General features: G+C 59.5%; 2 protein-coding genes across 5 annotated transcripts; one reads left to right on the top strand and one right to left on the bottom strand.

The window, feature by feature from the left end:
- Positions 1-298: 298 nt before the first annotated feature.
- Positions 299-1535, top strand: RPS21 (ribosomal protein S21). Of its 4 annotated transcripts, none has more exons than XM_004014418.5 (6): positions 299-333; positions 580-642; positions 722-785; positions 924-995; positions 1337-1392; positions 1472-1535. In XM_004014418.5, exons 2-6 carry the CDS (start codon positions 593-595, stop codon positions 1479-1481), a joined length of 252 nt encoding a protein of 83 aa, XP_004014467.1. In that variant the 5' UTR covers positions 299-333; positions 580-592; the 3' UTR covers positions 1482-1535. The 4 variants fall into 4 exon arrangements, with proteins under 4 accessions (XP_004014467.1, XP_012044255.1, XP_042085837.1 ...); XM_012188865.5 differs by having other exon boundaries at positions 299-357; XM_042229903.2 differs by having other exon boundaries at positions 299-361.
- A 99-nt stretch (positions 1536-1634) lies between these two features.
- CABLES2 (Cdk5 and Abl enzyme substrate 2) lies at positions 1635-14100 on the bottom strand. The gene is made up of 10 exons (XM_027976972.2): positions 13703-14100; positions 9292-9363; positions 9100-9192; positions 7897-7974; positions 7520-7628; positions 6986-7151; positions 6534-6637; positions 6311-6417; positions 3841-4045; positions 1635-3715 (listed from the first exon to the last, which is right to left on the bottom strand). Exons 1-10 carry the CDS (start codon positions 14089-14091, stop codon positions 3575-3577), a joined length of 1464 nt encoding a protein of 487 aa, XP_027832773.1. The 5' UTR covers positions 14092-14100; the 3' UTR covers positions 1635-3574.
- Positions 14101-15048: the final 948 nt, after the last annotated feature.

Raw genomic sequence — 15048 nt, 5'->3', positions numbered from 1 at the left:
CTGGGTCGGGTCCAGCCTGGGCGGCCCTTGGCACTAGCCGATCCCGGCGGCGGGAAGCGTCCACCTGGGCGAAAACCACCGTTGTGAAGACGCGCCCACCTGCGGTCTCACAAGTTCGCACCAGCCACCAGCCCATATCCATGGTATATCCGGAAGTTTCAGGCCACCGGAAGCGGAAATGCGTCACAGCGACGGGACCCTCCCCCGCGCGCAAACTCGCGGCGGAGCGCGGGACCCGGAAGTACTCGCCGAGGTCCCGCCTCGCCCGCCAATAGCGCTGCCGGGGGAAGCGGCCCTTCCTTTCTGCGCTCGCGCTCATCGTGGTACCATCAGGTGGGGTGCGCGGCTGGCGTCCGGGCAAGTAGGACGGCGCGGGGCCCGAGGTCGGGAGGGAGGATGGCACGGGGTCTGGGATCAGTGCAGGAGAACGGCTTTAGGGTCCGCGGTCGGTGGGTGGGGGGTCGGCGCTGGGCCCGGCATCGGGACGGGAACTTAGCCAGGCGCGCGGTGGTCGGGGCTGGACTGGGAGGGGCGCGCGGACACGGTCCGTTCTCAAGAAGCCGCCTTGGGGTCCCGCAGACGCTCGCTCAACATGCAGAACGACGCCGGTGAGTTCGTGGACCTGTATGTGCCGCGGAAATGGTGAGCTTCCCCCTCTCCTGCCCCTAAACCCCCCCACCCCCAACCTACATCTCCCAGCTCACTGCGCTGCCTCCCGCAGCTCCGCCAGCAACCGTATCATCGGCGCCAAGGATCATGCGTCCATCCAGATGAACGTGGCCGAGGTGAGCTGGGCGGCCGCAGGGCCTACCCGCTGTGTGAGGGGGCGAGGTCGGGCGGACTTGCACGTTGATTTCCAAACCTCAAGTTTCGACCCGAAGATGCTTGGGCACCTCTTTATGACTCCTTTTTTCAATTTTTAGGTTGACAAGGTGACAGGCAGGTTCAACGGCCAGTTTAAAACCTACGCTATCTGCGGGGCCATTCGCAGGATGGTGTGTGTCTCGGGGCCCCTCGCTTACCTTGTGGGCTTTTGAACTGGAGTAGCGTCCCTTTCGCTGTCCCCAAGCCTGAGCGGGTTTGTTGGCGAAATGGACTGGAGCCTGTTGGATCAGATTGTGCTGGTTGCCAGCCTCTTCCTGGGGTTGGAAATAGGACGCTCAGGATCCAAAAAAAGGGCCAGCCCACCTTGGAAAACCTCGGAGCTTTCCAGTTGTCACAGGGACCTCCTTGAGACCCTGTCCCCCACTGCAGAGTCGGCGGTCTGCCTGTTGCTAGCTAGTCTCCACTTGGTCCAACCGGTGGGCAGCTGGTCCCAACCTGCTTTTTCCCCTAGGGCGAGTCAGATGACTCCATTCTCCGGCTGGCCAAGGCTGATGGCATCGTCTCAAAGTAAGAGGACTGGAGTTTGGGCATTGGGGCCCAGGATGCTTCAGAAACCAGGTTTTAATGTTGTCCTTTTTTGTTCCAGGAACTTCTGACTGAAGAGGATCCTGGATATGGAATATTTGTTATAAATAAATAGTGAAAATTTATCTGCTTCATTCTGTGTTTTTTTTTTGGGGGGGCGTGGCAGGCTCTTCTGGGCTCTGGAGTGTTGGGGGTGATCGCTGAAAGACAGCCTGTGACACATGTTGCAAAACCAAATTTTACTTAAAGCACAAATACATTACTTTTTGCAAACAGATCTTGACACTTGACAGTGAGGTCAGACAGCCACTTAGCGCACATTTTAAGTCTATGGTGCCTTCCAGGCGCTGAGGGAGTAGCCCCAAGCCCTTGGACACAGGTGTCTGGGGTGACAGTTCAGCCTGAAGTTTAATGCCTTAAATACTGGCTTCACTTGAGTACCACACGGTGGCAGCTCTTGACATTAACAAGGACACAACACACTAAAGGGAAGGTTACAGGGCCTGGTGAATGACTAGTTCTCACTATATAAACACTGTACTGCCATTCTAACATCTGTACGGAAATTCTCAAGATGTGTTCCTCAAAGCTAACTGTAAACCAGCAGATACACTTTGGAAGTTGGTCCCTTTAGGTGCCTGTAATAGGAGTGTCCTTGAGATACTTGACACCTTCCAGGATTGCCTGGGACCTAGCAGCTTCATCCTTCATGCCCCCTTGGTGCACATCAGAGTTTGGGGGTGTTCTGGGAGGAGAACAGGAAAGAGGCACTCGATAAATAAGGTTGGGTACAGAGTTGAGCTTCGAATTCCATCCTGCAGTCCCCCTGAACCTAAGCGAGTGACCAAGAAAGAGCAGCGAGTGGGGTAGGGCAGCTGTCCTGTGCCCCCGTGGGGGTCCCTGTGCCCCCCTGGGCTGGGATCTCGCTGAACTACTGGTGGTGGAATGTGCTGATAAAGGCTGGCATCTCTTCTGCACAAAGACCAGTCCACATGGGCAGGGTGCAGTGTGGGGCTGCCCCAGCGCCCCTCCAGTGCGGTTCTTGGGACAACAGTGGGAAGCAGCTTGACGACCCAGCCGGCATGGTCCTTTCTGAGAGCAGCTGCCTGGTGAGGGAGAAGCTCCAGTCCTAGGTCTTCAGTGTTTATGGTGGGGCAGCAAGTGGGAAAACTGGGTAACATGTAGCCTGGTGAGGTGGAGGAGCTGGACACAGGCCTGCCCTTGGGGTCTGGTGTGACTAATGCTCTGGCCAAGGTGGCTTTCACTTCCTGCCTGGGAGGAAGAAGGCAGAGCCTTTACCCTTTTGAGCAGGACAGTTCAAGTGGTCTGTCTTCCTCCCCGCTGGAGGATCAAGTGTGGTTCAGGTCACATCCTCAGCAGAGCTTGTTTAACCAGTTTTTGTTCCCTTAGAAAAAGACCCACAGAACCAAATCCTAAATGATAATAAATACATTTCCCCCCATAATATTGCTTAGGAAGATCAAGAACCAGTAATCCAGTCATTCGGAAGGTGCTGGGTGTCATGGGCAAGTGGGATTTTCCAGTGAGACAGATCCCTGCATGGTGCAGGCTGGTTCCATGGTGAGGCCAGCTGGGGTATGTGCCACCCGGGCCCTCAGGACTTCACAGTGACGCGATCCTTGGAAGAACAGAGGTCTGAGAGTAAAAAATGAGATCACGACTAACCAGGAGTCTGCCCTCGTTGGCTTAGGCTGACGCACAGCTCTGCTTGTGGATATGGGGAGGTGGGCAGACACCCCTAGGGGCTGGGCTGGGAGGGGAGCTGGGCTGAGGGGGTTGCGGGGGTTCCACAGTGCGGTCTCCACCTCCGAAAACCCCAAATAGCCGAGATTAATGCTCCAATGGGTTAAGTCCAGCAGTCCAGCGTCTGCAGTAGGGTCTGGAAACCCAGGCCTCCACGAGACACCAGCGTGGTGGCTCTGACAGCAGCAGAAGACTGGGGACGCAAAGAGGAGAAGCACGGCGGATTCACCACTGGACGCTGTAGACCGAAGTCCTGGTGCCAGAGCAGCCGTGGGCACAGGAAAAGAAGCAGCACTGACAGAGCCCCAGGTCTGTTCAGTGGAACGCAGAAGGGCTCTCAAAAGTACCGTGGCGGTGTGGTGTGCTCAGGCATGGAAGCCAGGGTGTGGAGGCTGGCCGGCTAGAACTGCTGCGTGAGGCGTCTGTAATGAGGTAACACCTGGTTCTCAGGAAGGTAGAGAGCGAGCTCCAAGGCCACGAGCACTGTGAACTCAAAGCCGATGAGATCCCGTCGGTTGAACCGAAACCTTTCTTCTAACTTCTGCGTCCAAGAAGAAAGAGGGGTTGAGCCGGGCCCCTCCTCAGGGTCCGGGCCGGGGCGGGGGCGGGGACGGAGCCCTCCTCTGAAACCCGGCGGGTTAGGGGCGGGGGCGGGCCCGTACTCACGTCGATGAGCTGCTTCACGTCGCTCTTGCGCAGGTCGCTGCTTATCTTGGCGGCCAGCAGCACGCAGGCGCCGGCGCATAGCTTGCGGTTCTGCTTGTTGAGCTTACCCTGCAACACCAGCTTCTCGAAGTACACATAGGCCATGGACACGGTCACAGGCTCCAAGCCACATTCCTCGGACAGGTTCCGCATTTCTCGTTTCAAACTGCGGGTTCACAGGGAGCCACGGGCTGCGGGGCTGGGAAGTGGCCACTCCCCGCTTGGTGGGCGTGTCTCTGAGCCCTGGGAAAAACGCCGTTTCCTCCCAGAGGGCGCTGTCCAGCACGAGGACCCATCGCTGGGGTGGTGGGGGGCAGCGGCAGGCTGGTTTTGGTCATTGCTCAGCCTACAGCACCCACACTGTCCACAAACGGACACCACAGAGGACTGGGTCCTTGGGCTCCTGTGGCAGCGAGGGGACTGGTGTGGGGAGGTAAGGGCAGGGCCAAGGCATCTAGGGGGTGTGGGCAGCTCGTGTGGGGCCTTGACCTCCTACCGATCAGGTGGGGACGGTCAGCGGCCAGCTCAGGGGCTGTGGGCGCTGGTGTGGGGGCCCCCACAGGCGCGGGCAGGAATAAGCAGCAGCCAGGGCTCGAAAAAGGACAGAAATGGTATGGACCTAACAGAAGCAGAAGATATTAAGAAGAGGTGGCAAGAATACACAGAACTGTACAAAAAAGATCTTCACGACCCAGATAATCACGATGGTGTGATCACTCACCTAGAGCCAGAAATCGTGGAATGTGAAGTCAAGTGGGCCTTAGAAAGCATCACTATGAACAAAGCTAGTGGAGGTGATGGAATTCCAGTTGAGCTGTTTCAAATCCTGAAAGATGATGCTGTGAAAGTGCTGCACTCAATATGCCAGCAAATTTGGAAGACTCAGCAGTGGCCACAGGACTGGAAAAGGTCAGTTTTCATTCCAATCCCAAAGAAAGACAATGCCAAAGAATGCTCAAACTACTGCACAACTGTACTCATCTCACACGCTAGTAAAATAATGCTCAAAATTCTCCAAGCCAGGCTTCAGCAATATGTGAACCGTGAACTTCCAGATGTTCAAGCTGGTTTTAGAAAAGGCAGAGGAACCAGAGATCAAATTGCCAACATCCACTGGATCATCGAAAAGCAAGAGTTCCAGAAAAACATCGATTTTTGCTTTATTGACTATGCCAAAACCTCTGACTGTGTGGATCACAATCAACTGTGGAAAATTCTGAAAGAGATGGGAATACCAGACCACCTGAACTGCCTCTTGAGAAACCTATATGCAGGTCAGGAAACAACAGTTAGAACTGGACATGGAACAACAGACTGGTTCCAAATAGGAAAAGGAGTACGTCAAGGCTGCATATTGTCACCCTGCTTATTTAACTTATATGCAGAGTACATCATGAGAAATGCTGGGCTGGAAGAAGCACAAGCTGAAATCAAGAATGACAGGAGAAATATCAATAATCTCAGATATGCAAATGACACCACCCTCATGGCAGAAATTGAAGAGGAAATAAAAAGCCTCTTGATGAAAGTGAAAGAGGAGAGTGAAAAAGTTGGCTTAAAGCTCAACATTCAGAAAACTAAGATCATGGCATCCAGTCCCATCACTTCATGGCAAATAGATGGGGAAACAGTGGAAACAGTGTCAGACTTTATTTTAGGGGGCTCCAAAATCACTACAGATGGTGACTGCAACCATGAATTTAAAAGATGCTTACTCCTTGGAAGAAAAGTTATGACCAACCTAGACAGCATATTGAAAAGCAGAGACATTACTTTGCCAGCAAAGGTCTGTCTAGTCAAGGCTATGGTTTTTCCAGAGGTCATGTATGGATGTGAGAGTTGGACTATGAAGAAAGCTGAGCGCCAAAGAATTGATGCTTTTGAACTGTAGTGTTGGAGATGACTCTTTGAGAGCCCCTTGGACTGCAAGGAGATCCAACCAGTCCATCCTAAGGGAGATAAGTCCTGGGTGTTCACTGGAAGGACTGATGCTGAAACTCCAATACTTTGGCCACCTCATGCGAAGAGTTGACTCACTGGAAAAGACTCTGATGCTGGAAGGGATTGGGGGCAGGAGGAGAAGGGGACGACAGAGGATGAGATGGCTGGATGGCATCACCGACTCGATGGACATGAGTTTGCGTAAACTCCAAGAGTTGGTGATGGACAGGGAGGCCTGGCGTGCTGTGATTCATGGGGTCGCAAAGAGTTGGACACGACTGAGCGACTGGACTGAACTGAGGGTGCCTGACCAAGGAGGTGGCAGGGAGCTGCCGGGGTTGGTTGGGCTGGACAGAAGGAGGGTGGGCTTAGGAGAGGGGCCGTGGGTTTCTCAAGCTCAGGACTCCATGGGGGATGAGAAAAGGGCCGAGCCGGCTGGGCTGTGGGCACGGGGATGCCACAGGCTTGGGGACAACTGAGGCCTCCTCACCTCCTGATCTTGCTCAGCGTCAGCCTGATGTGGGGGAACTTCTCCCGGAAGGTCTCGTTCATGTCCTTCTTGAGGTCGGAGGGCTTCACGTACTCAATCACTGTGGTCTGCAGCAGAGAAGACCATCCCCATGCAGCTTGGGGGCACCTGCCCGGCCAAGGGAGGCGGGTGCACACCCCTTCAGTGCCGAACCCTCAGCCACCCCCGGGGGTGACCCCCCTACCATGTAGGACGCGAAGATGAGCACACGCTTGTGCTTGCCGCAGGGCCACTGAGGGTCATCTAGCAGATTGGGGTTGTACTCCAGGGCATCCCCCGCGTCGGCCCCTGTGGGCAGAGGGCAGCCCTGACCCACCACGAGCCCAGAGCTTGGGTCAGCGGTTATGCCGACCCCAGCCTGGGGCAGGACCTGTCAGCACCAGGGGGCAGCTGGGTAGAGGGTGTCATTGTAGGACAAGGAGAGTGGGGTTCAGGGGCTCCAGGCATGGTCCTCTCTCCTGGGGCTGGGTGGCAGGAAGGGTGTCCTGATGACAAAGGACCCCTGGAGCCGTTGGTGCGGGTCCCACCCTGAGAGGTCATGGCCAACCTGCTCCCCAAGCCTCCTCCCCAAGGACCATGGGCTGGGATATGACACTGGGGCCACCTGTCCTGCCCCTAGTCAGGGCCCTTGGCTACCTAGCTCCGAGCCGGCTGGTGCTGCCCTGGGCGGGACAGGTTTGCAGCGGGACCCCAGCAGAGTGCGGGGCACGCTGGGCCGGGGCTGAGGCGCTGGGCCGTGGCTGTCTGGCTTGAGCGTGACCAGGGCGTTGGTGGGGTACAGGAACTTGGCGTAAGACACAACCTGGAGAGGCAGCGCGTCTGGCTCAGCCCTGCTGCCCCGTCCAAGACCAGAGGTCCAGTGAGCTCCCTCCCGGCCGCCACAGCTCCCACTGCCCAGGACTGATGCTGCTCACTCCCTCCGAGGTTCCAGAATGCCCCATCCTTCACTGGGATCTGCAGCTGGAACTTCTGGTCCCGGAGTCCTGAGCCCCTCACCACTAGAGCCGATCTTGTCACCCAGCCACCAGACCGGTCTGCACAGGCTTCTTGGCCTCCTCCCACGGGGACCTCACACTTCAGAGGATTTCAGTCGAACACATCTTTGAGTCTACTTTCCCAGAAGACATGCATAAGCCCTGTGCCCCCGCTGAGCATGGTGCCAGCTCCCACCTTTCCATCTGCCCCCAGTTCAACACCTTCCAACTGGAAGACCATCTCGGAAGACACAGAAACGCCGCCAGATGGGTGCCTCTGCTTCTGGCTGTCCAATCTCAGGTCACTGCAACGCATAGGACGGTTCACAGCTGCCACTCCCCACTGCTGACCTCGCGGAGGCTGGGAGCTGAGCCTGAGGCTGGCAGCACCCCCACCTCTGTACCCTTGAGCAGGAATGTCCCAGGTACCCATGTCTAGCAGCACCTCCCAGAGAACCAGGACCCACAGGGCCTTTGGAGCCCCTGAGAAACTTGAGCAGAAGCTGGTCTGCTGGCCCCTGGATAAAGCTGTGAGGGTGTGGAGCCCCCCCTGTGTGGAGATCAGCCACTCACCTGACTCGCAGGCCTTCTCCATAGGGTAGGACTGAGAAGGCCGCGCACAAGGACCGTCTAGCGCAGATCAGCACGATCCTGCAGGAGGGATGGGTCAGAACAGGGTGGCTGGCATTTCCCAGGAGACCCCCTTCCTGCCTGGATTAAGGCTGGGCTCGTCCCAAGGGTCAGGGGACGCCCAGCTAAGGGGGCCCAGTGGCCAGGGTTGGTCCATCTGGCTGCCCAGCTTTCGCCAATCTTTCTAGGAGTTTAAGAAGGGCATTGTGTCCCATCCCCTCAGTGAGCGCAGCCCTCCCACGTGATGTACAACACTGTGCAGGCAGGGTGGAAGCCGGAGGCTAGGTCATCCAGGAGAGAACAGGCTGTGCGGGACAGCAGAGGCATGTCCCCAGGACTGGTTAGGTGAAGGAGCCAGTCCCCAGGCATCCCAGGAGCCTAAGAGCATCATGAAGCCCCAACTTCCACATCCCAAGCCAAAGTGGCCCGAGAGGGGCCCTATGTGGGGCATATGGCAGGAGGGCTGGCCTTTCCTCCCTCTGGGCACAGCTCTGCCTCGCCCAGCCCCAGTCCAACAGGGAGGACGATGGCAGGGGAACCCTTTCCTGGCCAGGCTAGCACTCAGTCTGCCTGGGGCCTGCTCCTAAGCACCAGACGGAGCCCATCATGGGGAAAATGTTGGGGGTCCTGGACTGTCTGAGCTACGGCCACCATGGGGAAGACTCAGCACTCCCCAGGCAGGGCTACCTGGTGGGTACCTGGGCACGGCCTCCAGCAGGAAGGGTTACTCAGGGTCAGGACGATGGCCTCAGGGCCAGGAGGGTGGGGCATGAGGGACATGGGCACCAGGGACCCGGCGTCTCCCACACAAGGCCTCTGAGGGCTGTGCGCCCGGCTCAGGGAAGCCAGGTGCCCTCTGTTTCCTTCTCCCCTGGCCACCCCACCACTCTGCCTGTCCCCACTGTGTTCTCAATGTTCAGCATTTCTACTCAAGACCAGAATCTACCGGGCAGCCCCTCGCCCAGGACGTGCTGTGGACTCCGGCGCTCAGGGTGGGTGGGAGCCAAGGAGGGTCCACTTCCAAGGGGACAAGGGACGGGCTGTGGGGACGAGTCTCCTGAGCTGAAGGAAGACAGGGCTGCTGACACAGGCGGGACAAGGCCCCGCCGGGCCGGATGGAGGACGCGGTGGGCCGCGTGCCTGTACCTGCTGTTCCTGGTGTCGTACTGCCGCATGTTCTTAATGAAGTGTGTCTTCTTCAGGCCTTTGTGTCTCGGGGATCCAGATATATGTTTGGTTCTGCAGGTGAAAAGCAGGTCACTCTGCCCCTCCCAGACCCATCCTGGCCCCAGGAGAGAGGCGGGGGACACAGGCAGGGGATTCAGGCGGGGTCCTTACCTTTGACCCGAGGGACATCCCACTGTGTCTTCCAGAAACTCAAGGGAGCAGCGTTGAGATGCCACGCGCCTTCTGTGAGGAGGATAGAAGGGCCTCAGGGGGTGGGGACTCAGGGGGCAGACGGCAGGCTGCCTCGGTACCGGGTTCTGCTCTCGGGAAGGGGGCCCAGGCCATGGGCCAGAAGCAGGTCTGCAGGCAGATCTGAGTGCTGGACAGGGCCACCCGAGGCCAGAAGAGCCTGAGGTAGGGGGGAGTGCTGAGACGAAAGGCTAGTCTGCCCGCCGCCTCTCGAAGCTCAGCCTAGGGGTCCCGAGAGCTCCCTCGGGCTCCCTAGGAATGGGGTGAGACAGGTCATGCGTGCCCACAGCAGGCTGCAGGCAGAAGTACCTCTGGAAGGGACCTAGTGGAAGCCTGGAAAGGGGACATGGGGGCCTGGCAGTGGCTCTGCAGGGCTGAAGGGCAGACGAGCGCATATCCCGCCAACCCGCTCTGCCCATCTCAGTGTGTGGAGCGACCACGAGCACTGACACAGCCTGCTCAGTCCCCGGCTAGGGACACCCAGGAGCCTCTCACTCTCAGCCAGGCCACCCTCACTGCCCTCCACTCCTTGTGTCAGCCCTTCCCCTGCCTCAGGGCCCTCGCCGGGGTTGTTCCCTCCATCTGGACCCTCCTTCTCCAGGTCCTCCTGTGGCTATATTCCCTTCAACTGGATGCTCAGCTCACAAGTGGCCCTCATCCTTCCACGCAGCCCTGGCATCACCCGTGATCCTGGGACCACGTCTCAGGAACTGTCCATTCCTGCCTGTTGCCCAGCAACCGGGAATGTCCCAGGTAGGGGCCGGGTAAGCACCAACCCACAGTCGGCAATCAGGCAGGACCTGCCCTGCCCTGAGACGGTGCCCTGCTGGAGGTGGGCATGCAGAAAGGACTCAAGCCGGGCAGCAAAGCTGGCCCAGTGGAGACCAGACCATCCCTGGGGAGGTGTGTGCATCGCACCCCACAGGCGGGCTCAGAGGCCCCAGGAGCAGTCCTGCATGGCTTTCTCAGGCTCTCTTCCTCAGGTAATTTCCCAGGTGGGGCCCAATGGCTCCTGCACACCTGGGACCTCACTGACAGGGCCTGGGCCAGCGGCGGTCTCCATGGCGGTGCCTGGCAGATGCCATTGGCCCTTGGGGGCACAATCAGCGCCCACACCCCAAAGCCTATAGGCTGCTTGACCTTTGACCTGGCTCCTCCTGCTGGTCTCGGGTCCCTGCGGGAGAGGCCTTTCCCCTCAGCAAGCTGAGCACCTGAGCCCCTGTCCCAGCTGGTTTTGTGCACTGCTGTCTTCACTGTTGTCTCCTTTTATCTTTGCTTATTTTAAGCATCTTACACATCAAGTCAGTCCTCACAGCCCTCAGTATACAGGGGCCAAACTGAGGCACAGAGCCGGTGGGGGCGGGCCTGGGAGCTGCATCCCACGAGCTGCGCACCAGCCTCTGCTGCCAGACTCTGCCACCTGCTGCCCTCCTGACCATAGCAGGGGTGCTGGAATCAAGGCCACTCCATGTTCTCAGGGCTTCTTCCCTGAACCTGGCCGGTGTCTGGGTGCAGAGACAGGGACAGTGCTGACAAGGCACCGCGAATTCTAAGCACAGACCAGGCTGGCCAAGTGAGGGGCTGCTGCTTTCCTGCCTCCCTCCCCACCCCACTCCAGAGGAGAGGCCTGCAGCCTGAGGGAGGCCGAGAGCCCTGCTGGGACGAGGCTTTCCAAGATTGCCAGAGGGAACCCTGCTGCTGCATGAAGCTGTCACGCTTTCCACGGGGGAGGGGAGTGGGACGCAGCAGCGGCGGAGGAGGGCACAGGCCTGGTGGGGCAGGTGGGGCACCTGAACGCCCACTTCTGACCAGCTGGGGAAGCCTGGAACCTGCCAAGTGTTAAGAGACCACGGTGTTGATACGAAAAGAAAATTCTAGGGAATCTGAAGTTCAAGGAAAGAAAGTAAGGGTTCTGAGGATTCACTCGCTGGCTCAGTGAAAAAGCCACGGCAGACTGCCTGAGTGTGGCACACATACTCTCCACCGTGAGCCGAGCTGTGAGCATGCCCTGGGAAGCCCGGATGTAACAAGAGTCTCCATTCCCCAGCCCTGGTCTGGCCAAGCCACCCTTGCTGAGCCTGACCATCCATCTGATTTTGCAACAGCCCCTCTGGCAGGTAGTACTTAACACAAACCCATTTCACAGGGAAGCAAACTGAGGCTCAGAGAGGCGGTTTCACCTGCTCCAAGTCACAGAGCTCATAAGGAGTGGAGTCAGAATTCCAACCAGGTCTGTTCCCAGAGCCTGGCTCAGACCACTCCTCTCATGACACAGACTTTGGGAAAAGACCCTCAGCACTCTCTCCATGCCCAGAACAAGTGTCCCTTGAAGCCCACAGCCAGTAGCTGGCAGCCTACTTCGCTAGACCAGCCACCCTCCCACACTCAGCAGTGACTATCCACGGCCCTGCCTCTGGACTCCCAGAGCACAGAGAAATGGACAGTGCCCACCCCAGGAACCCTCCATCCGTCAGACCCAAGGGCGGGGCCTTGGGCTCAGTAGCAGAAACCGAGGTGGGGCAGAGTCTGCGTGGGCAGGTGCAGCCTGAAGGGCAGGAAGGACATCTGACCGGGGATGCAAAGGCCAAGTGGGAGTGAGGGCCTCACACAGCGGACAGCCGTGCCACTGTGTCCTAGAGTGGCTTGAAGGAGACCTGATGTGACCAGGAAACTGTCCTTGGGTTGAGGCCGCCAGGAGACAGGACCCCTTTGTGGGAGTCTGCCAACTGAGGACAAGCAGGCTTTGGGGCTGTTTTAGAGTGGACTGACGTCCTCTCAGTCCCATCGGGTAAGCAGCCCTATCTCCCTAGGGACATGGTACACTTACTGCCACTTTTGGGACAAACAGACCACTCTGTCCCAACTAGCCCCCGACTCCCTTCAGAGCCCTGGCCAGGCTCGTCTGCAGACAGGATCAGGCTTCTTAGCCTGTGCAGATGCAGCTCTTGCTGAAGTCTACCTACATAGTGTGACGGTGGCCTCAGGGCCACTCAGAAGGACTCCGAATGTAGAGTCAAGAAATCTAGCCACAAGCACCATACCCTGGGCCTCCACCTCCCAACCGCAGTCCCTCAGAAGAACCCATCACCTGGAACTGCCTGAGGACCAGGGCGGCGAGGCAGCGACAGCCAGTGCAGCCGTCATGACCTCCAGGTAAGAAGAGCCTCTGGACTCCAGGGGACTGCGGTGAGTTCAAGGTCTCGGCCCACCCACGTGCAGCACCAGCTTCGGGACTCTGCATACCTCCAGGGCCCGCAAAAGGGTCTCTGGGGGAAGGAAGTGGGGTGTCCAGCACCCAGAGCATGTGGGCAAGGGGCACAGACTACAGGGGCAGGGCTCAGGGTCAGGGAGGCTCTGAGATGGGTGAGGGGCAGGGAAAGTGCCTGCGACCTGGGATGTGATGGGCCCAGGGTCACTGAGCTCAGAGAGGATAAAAGAGGAGACGGTGATGGGGGGCTCCAGGGACCAGCAGCTGTGGGCTGGGAGTCTGGCCCGGTATGGGAGACTCTGGGGAAAGGTCACAGTGCAGGGAAGATCCCTGGCTCATGGGGATTGCCCCACTTCAGAGAATGAAGGGGAATGTATGGTGGACGTTTACGAGTCCCTGTGTCCAGTGAACTGATAAAATGGGCTGGGGAGGGGTGTGTGTGTCTGGAGCAGACAGAGCTCCGTTTCTGAGGGCTGACAAGGGTTGAGGGAACCCTGACCTGTGTTCAGGGTCTGACAAGATCGAGAAGACCCTGACCTCATATTCAGGGATGGCAGGATTAACGGGACCATGACCCTTAAGTCTGGGAATCAACAAGGCCCAAGGAAACCCTAACATACAGGGGGTTGTCCAGGGGGTTGACAGATCCCAGAAGACCCTTGACTCTGACACCTTAGGCTGGGGAGGGGCCCAGGCAAGACTCTCTTCCGGGGCTGGCAAGACCCAGGACACCCTAAGTCTCTGTCCCTCACTGACAGGGCCCGGGACACCCCAACATGTCTGGGGCTCCCAGGGGATCAGGGTCACCTCCTGATCTCCAAGTCCTATGCTGATAGGTCACTCAGCCCTGTGTCATGGGCTGATCCTGGTTTTCCGTAGGTCACCTCCGCCCCATGTAATGAACTGAGCCAGCCCACGGCCACCTCGCCACCCTGTCCACTGTGCTGATGGCCCCAGGTCACTCCAACCCTACGCCCACCCAGCCAGGGCCACTCCACTCACCTGGAGCCCAGTTACCCCAACTCTGAACCCTGGGTGACTGCCAGGTGACCCCGACCCCCGCGCTGACCCAGCCTCGGGCCACTCCGCCGCCCCCAGGCTCCAGGTGACCCGGGCCGCACTCACCTTTGGCGCTGCCCGTCCAGGCCCAGGCCGAGGCCGAGGCCCAAGCCGGTGGGCGCGGGAGCAGGGCTGAGCAGGCCCTGGGGCGCTGAGGTCCTGCCTCCGGGCCCGGGCAGGGGCAGGCCGGCGGGGGGCGCGGGCGGCGGCGGAGGCGGAGGCGGCGGCGGCGCCGGAGGCTCGCGGGTCTCGGTGGGCGGTGGCGGCGGCGGCGGGGGCTTCTCTCCCCCGGGACCCAGGCTCGGGGGCCGCCCGTCCAGGGAGATGTTGTTGAGGAAGAAGAGCGCGGCCTGGCGGCGCCGTGAGTCCCCGCGCCTCCGCAGCGCCTGTGGCGCTGCCCTGGCGGCGGGGCCGGGGGACGTGCCCGGCGCTCCACCCGCCGCGGCTGCGGCCATCCTCCGACTGAGCCCGCCGCCCGCCGGCCGCCGCCCGCCAGCTCGCGCACGCGCCCGGGCCCGCGACCGATTGGCCGGGGCGCACCCCCATGCAAATATATCGCCATCGCGCCAGCCCATTGGCCAGCGCGGCGCCGGGGGCGGGGCGCTCCCCTGGGTCCTAGAGTCGGATCTCATGCTGCCCTGGGGAATCTAGGAGCCGCGAGTCGGCCTGCGGCTGAGCCCGCGAGGCCTGACTCGGGGCGAGTGGTGGTGTTGCCGTGGGTTCGAGTCCCCGGCTCAGAAGTCGCGGCCCCAGGACTCCAGTGCCCTATTCCTTTTGCTGGGCTGCGGCGTTCGTTGTCAGCCTCCGTGGAGCCTGTCTTTAGGCTCCACATCCCCCCTCAGGGTGTGTGTCTTTGCGCGGGGGTGGGGGGTGGGGGGTGGGGCTGAGGTGCAGGACTGGAGCTGTGGCACCCGCCATCAGAGGTCAGGGCGGCCCCTCGAGGAGCTCCAAGAATGACTGTCAATGCCACCTGGTCTCCAGCGACTGAAGACCGCAGGCCCAAGGGGAGAAGGCACCTGCCTGGGGTGGCAGGCAGGGTGTGCTGGAGCTTCAGCCCCAGGCAGAGTCCTGCACTTCTGTCCCTCAGCAGCAAAGTGACCTTGAATCTGCGGGGTACCAGGCCTTCTGTTCCCGGCCCAGACTCCAGAGCCAGTGGCTTCATGCTCAGGAGCCCACCTGTGTCTCGCAGGCCAGGGTCGTATGGCCACCTGTACGGCACTGGCCCGCTCTGTCCAGCTTTCCGCCTGTAGGTTTACTCATCCTTCAGCTGGGGACAGCGACTGTGACCTCAGGGTATTGTCAGGGCTGAGCGGCTCAGCCAGGGAACGTCGCCATGCTGGAGGCTGGAGACTGGGCACTAGCCGTGAAATCTGCCACACAGCTCTGTGAATGCTCCCCACGCAATGTGCCAC

This window comes from Ovis aries, chromosome 13, assembly GCF_016772045.2.
Source record: "Ovis aries strain OAR_USU_Benz2616 breed Rambouillet chromosome 13, ARS-UI_Ramb_v3.0, whole genome shotgun sequence".
Lineage (NCBI taxonomy): Eukaryota > Metazoa > Chordata > Mammalia > Artiodactyla > Bovidae > Ovis > Ovis aries.
This window is presented reverse-complemented; position numbering and strand designations above follow the sequence as displayed.

Coding starts and splice junctions, on each gene's coding strand:
- RPS21 (XM_004014418.5), top strand. CDS start 593: ATGCAGAACGACGCCGGTGAGTTCGTGGACCTGTATGTGCCGCGGAAA. Junction 643..721: donor CTGTATGTGCCGCGGAAATG/GTGAGCTTCCCC, acceptor TGCCTCCCGCAG/CTCCGCCAGCAACCGTATCA. Junction 996..1,336: donor GCGGGGCCATTCGCAGGATG/GTGTGTGTCTCG, acceptor TTTTTCCCCTAG/GGCGAGTCAGATGACTCCAT.
- CABLES2 (XM_027976972.2), bottom strand. CDS start 14,091: ATGGCCGCAGCCGCGGCGGGTGGAGCGCCGGGCACGTCCCCCGGCCCC. Junction 7,152..7,519: donor AACTGGGGGCAGATGGAAAG/GTGGGAGCTGGC, acceptor CTGCCTCTCCAG/GTTGTGTCTTACGCCAAGTT. Junction 6,638..6,985: donor ACCAGCCGGCTCGGAGCTAG/GTAGCCAAGGGC, acceptor CTCTGCCCACAG/GGGCCGACGCGGGGGATGCC.